We start from the raw sequence: 4599 nt of genomic DNA, 5'->3' as shown, positions 1-4599 counted from the left end.
TTCCATGTATCTCAAGGTCATTTTCGTCATAACTTTATAATAATATATTATTTTTAAATATAACCCTCTATTTCAATTTTATTTTATTTTATTTATTGGGTCTTCACTGTCATGATTTCAATTTTAAATTAAAATATTTTACCTATGTTTTTTCTCTCTCTTAATCGTATATTCTATATATGGAGTTTTGTGTGTTGATTAATTATGGCAAAAAGGTTAGAATAAGATAAACATTAATTTAATAGAATAATTTAAAGCAGCCTACAATATTGAGTATAAAATATTGTTTGACTAAATTAATCCGGTCGAGTTTATTTCTTTAATTAATTAATTAATTAATTAATTAATCCAATACAAAATAAATTGGTTTTAGAGAAGTGGGCGCAGGATAAGCACGTGGGCTTCACCTTTCTTCTCTATCTCTCTTTCTCTGCACGCTGGCATGAAGCTTCTATAATGCGCTTGTTAAATCAAAGTTCCATTAAAACCATTAATTTGATTTTTTTTATTTATTTATTTACTTATAAATATTTAATACTTTGGGCAGTGTGTAAAAAAGCATACATTTGGTTTTTGAGAGAATGATTGGTTTTTAATTTTAAATAATTAATTTATTCTAACTAATCCTGAAATCCAGGTTAATGTTTATTTATGCACTCTTCTCTTCTCTCTCATGTGATGTCTTGTTTTTCCTTAAAAATCTTACTTATATTAGGTTTTGTGTCTATCTTCTTCTTCTTCATCTTCATCAACCAGTTTAGATTTGTTTTGTATACCCTTTGTTAAGATCATCAATGGGGTATTTGAGTTTTTGACTCATGAGATCATCATGACCTAATACACTTTGGAGGGTTCCATCTTCTTCTTCTTCAACCTCCCTTACCTGACCTGTCATCTTCATTGTTCTGCTATTTAACTTCACCTATTTCAGAACAAGACTCTCCAACACCAACTTGTTTCTCTCTCTTTCTTTCTTTCTTTCTTTCTTTCTTTCTTTTTCTGGGTTGATTCCTTCATCCTTTTCTTGTTGGAATCTCTGTTTTTGTTCTATGATGCATGCTTGAAAAAGGAGTTTAATCATGAAGTTTATGAAACTTGGATCCAGGCCTGATACTTTCTACACTACTGAAGCTATTAGGTAAGAACAACTTTACAAAGATTTCAATTCTTGAACATCATCATGATGAACTAATTATATCTTTACAGATCGGTTTCAACTGAAGTAACGAGTGATCTCATTGTTCAAATCAAGGGTAGCAGATATTTGCTTCACAAGGTTCATCATTTATAAACTCTTCATCTTCTTCAACTTCCAAAACTAATTAATTCTTCTTCAAACAGTTTCCCCTGCTTTCCAAATGCTTGCGTCTTCAAAGGATATGTTCACAGAATCTAGAAGCTTCCCAACACCAAATGATACACCTCCCTGATTTCCCCGGCGGCGTGGAAGCTTTCGAACTCTGCGCCAAATTCTGCTACGGCATAACGGTAACACTAAGCGCATATAACATCGTCGCCGCTAGATGCGCAGCCGAGTATCTTCAAATGACGGAGGATGTTGAGAAAGGAAACTTGATTTACAAAATTGAAGTGTTTTTCAATTCATGTATACTTCATGGATGGAAAGATTCAATTGTTACCCTTCAATGTACAAAAGCATTCCCCATGTGGTCTGAAGATCTTGGAATCACCAGCCGATGCATCGACGCGATTGCTTCTAAAGTTCTTGAAAACCCGTTGAAGACGAACTTGAGCTTGTCCCATAGCCATTCCAGAAGAGGAAACGATGTTGTTTCGTGTAACGGACATAAACATGTGAATTCGAAAGTATGGTGGGCGGAGGATTTAGCTGAATTGAATATAGATCTTTATTGGAGATCGATTATAGCAATCAAATCAGGTGGTAAAGTTCCTTCGAATCTCATTGGAGATGCGTTAAGAACTTACGCTTCAAGATGGTTACCAAACGCACCCAAGAAACAATCTGAAACAGAGGACGCGACCACGGATGGGAATTCGAAAAACAGACTTCTTCTAGAATCTATTATAAGTTTACTACCATCGGATAAAGGATCTGTTTCTTGTAGTTTCCTTTTGAAACTATTGAAAGCTGCTAATATACTTAATGCTTCGTCTTCATCGAAGATGGAATTAGCTAGAAGAGTTGGGTTGCAATTTGAGGAGGCGAATTTCAATGATCTGTTAATACCAATACCAATACCAACTTTGGTGGTTTCGAACAAACATGAAATGATTTATGATGTGGATGTGGTGATTTCGATTTTGGAGTATTTCTTGTTGCAGGGACAGAGTCCTCCGACAAGTCCGACGAGAATTAAGGATGGGTTTGAGAGAAGGAGGAGATCTCGGTCGGCTGAGAATGGTGAATTCGAGTTTCAAGAGAACAGGAGGTCGTCTTCTTCATCGCATAGCTCGAAATTGAGAGTGGCGAGAATTGTTGATAGGTATCTTCAAGAGATTGTTAAAGATCCCAATTTGCCACTTAATAAGTTCATAGCACTTGCTGAAGCTGTCCCGGATTTCGCAAGGGTTGATCATGATGATCTTTACAAAGCCATTGATATTTATCTCAAGGTAATATATTCATTATTGAAGCTCTGTTTTTTAACAAAAGAAAGATGAACTAAACCATTTTTTTCAAAAAAAACACAATGTTTTTAAATAAAAAAAATCTTGACCTTGATTTAATGTAGGTTATTTGAAATTAATTGATACTAATTTTGGCTATACTTGTTGTTTAAGATAACTCAGTTGGATTCTCACTTAAAACTCTTAAGTAAATATCGGTAAGATTAAAAAAGAAATTATTTCTATACTCATTTTGAATGGATTAAATTGAAATACTATAAACTATTTTTTCTTTCAATTTTCTTATTTATATATTTATAGCCATAAAATCTTTCTCTCTAAATAATTATCAAAATTTAATATCAAATAACACATCATTTCATATAATATCAATATATCTTTATCCCTATAATTTAAACCATGAATTAAAATACTTTTCATTTTCTTGGAATATACTCCCTATTTTTCTCATAATTTTTGTTTATTATATATACTTAAATAAAGTAATTTTTGTTCAAATAATTCAATATTCAATGAGCTAAACCTGATAAAATTTTATTTGAATATAATTAGTTATCTAAATAACCCAAGTTGGAACAAGGTTTTGGATTACATCAAACAATCCCATATATATGATTTAAGTAATTAAATTGACCAAAATATTTATTATTTGAAATTTTAAAATATTATTGAAAAAACACAATAATGCAATTTTAAATGAATTGATAATGAGAGTGATTTATTTTCAAAGAATTGTTTCATTTTCATGGTCCTAGCTAGCTTTCCTAAAATTTGTGACAATCTTTAGGGTTTAAATGTTAGGACCAGGGTCACCATCAAATTAACCAACTCCTTGACCATTTTGTTTGAATCTTTAGTTAATTAGTCTTGATCAATTATGGTTCACCTTCTTTTAACAATACCTATCATAAAACCAACTGTCATTGATTAATTTCAGGAACATCCGTCGCTAAACAAGAGCGAACGAAAGCGGCTATGCAGAATGTTGGACTGCAAGAAGTTATCAATGGATGTATGCATGCACGCAGCACAAAACGAGTTACTTCCACTAAGGGTAGTCGTTCAAGTTCTCTTCTTCGAGCAAGCCCGGGCAGCCATGGGCAGCGCAAGCGGGCAGATCAACGAGCTTCCAAGCAATATCAAAGCACTTCTAACCGCACATGGGAATAATCAATCAAAGCCAAAAGGAGCATCATTAAGCACAAATGCGACAGTTGCCCCCGACGATCAATGGAGTGTCTCGGGCTTGAAATCGCCAAAATCGAGCATGTCTACATTGAGGATGAAATTAGAGGAAGATGATGATAAAGAATTGGAGGAGAATTTTGGTAAATCTTCATCGAGAATAAAGTCTTTAATTTGTGCTATACCACCTAGACCTAAGAAAATATTGGGTAAGTTATGGTCCATGAATAGAAGTACTGCCAGTGAGAAGAATTGACTGGTTTTAATTATTATATGTTTTATAATATACTCTCTTTGTATTAGTAGTAGTAGTAATTAATCCTTGCAATTAAATTTCCTTGTTATTTTTGAACTCTTGTTGTAAAATCTCTCCTCTTATAATTATATATATATGTCAATCATTTAATAATAAGAGAACTACATGTTTTCAATCAAACACTTTATATTTGTTAATTTTTGAAACATAGCTTCAAATACGTTTATGAATAACTATTCGAGTCGTGATAACATTTCTCTTTCGGGGTTGTCGATGGATTGGACACAATTGTCCACACAATTGATAGCAAAAGAAGAATATATATTAGAATTGGAATAAGTAGTACAATGTTGGTTGAAAAGTCATATTCTGGTTAATTTTGATTGAGTTATGAGTTGTTAAGAAGAGGCTATCTTGAGTTGAAATAGCAGTGTGAAAAAAGCTTTTGCCATTAAAGCTTTTATTATAATAGCCTATAGTGTACAATGGGGACAAGATGAGTTGTAAATCCATGAAAAAAAGGACCAAAAATTTAATGATTTTGGAGG

The 4599-nt window shown here is 32.7% G+C and overlaps 1 protein-coding gene across 1 annotated transcript; it reads left to right on the top strand.

The window, feature by feature from the left end:
- Positions 1-712: 712 nt before the first annotated feature.
- On the top strand, positions 713-4147 carry LOC124922149 (BTB/POZ domain-containing protein At1g67900). Its single transcript, XM_047462877.1, has 4 exons — positions 713-1138; positions 1207-1276; positions 1342-2595; positions 3548-4147. The coding sequence occupies exons 1-4, from the start codon at positions 1080-1082 to the stop codon at positions 4049-4051; spliced, it is 1887 nt and encodes a 628-aa protein (XP_047318833.1). The 5' UTR covers positions 713-1079; the 3' UTR covers positions 4052-4147.
- Positions 4148-4599: the final 452 nt, after the last annotated feature.

The sequence above is a fragment of the Impatiens glandulifera genome, chromosome 1, assembly GCF_907164915.1.
Source record: "Impatiens glandulifera chromosome 1, dImpGla2.1, whole genome shotgun sequence".
NCBI classification, from domain to species: domain Eukaryota; kingdom Viridiplantae; phylum Streptophyta; class Magnoliopsida; order Ericales; family Balsaminaceae; genus Impatiens; species Impatiens glandulifera.
Note: the sequence above shows the minus strand (reverse complement) of the source record. Positions and strands in the feature narration are given on the sequence as shown.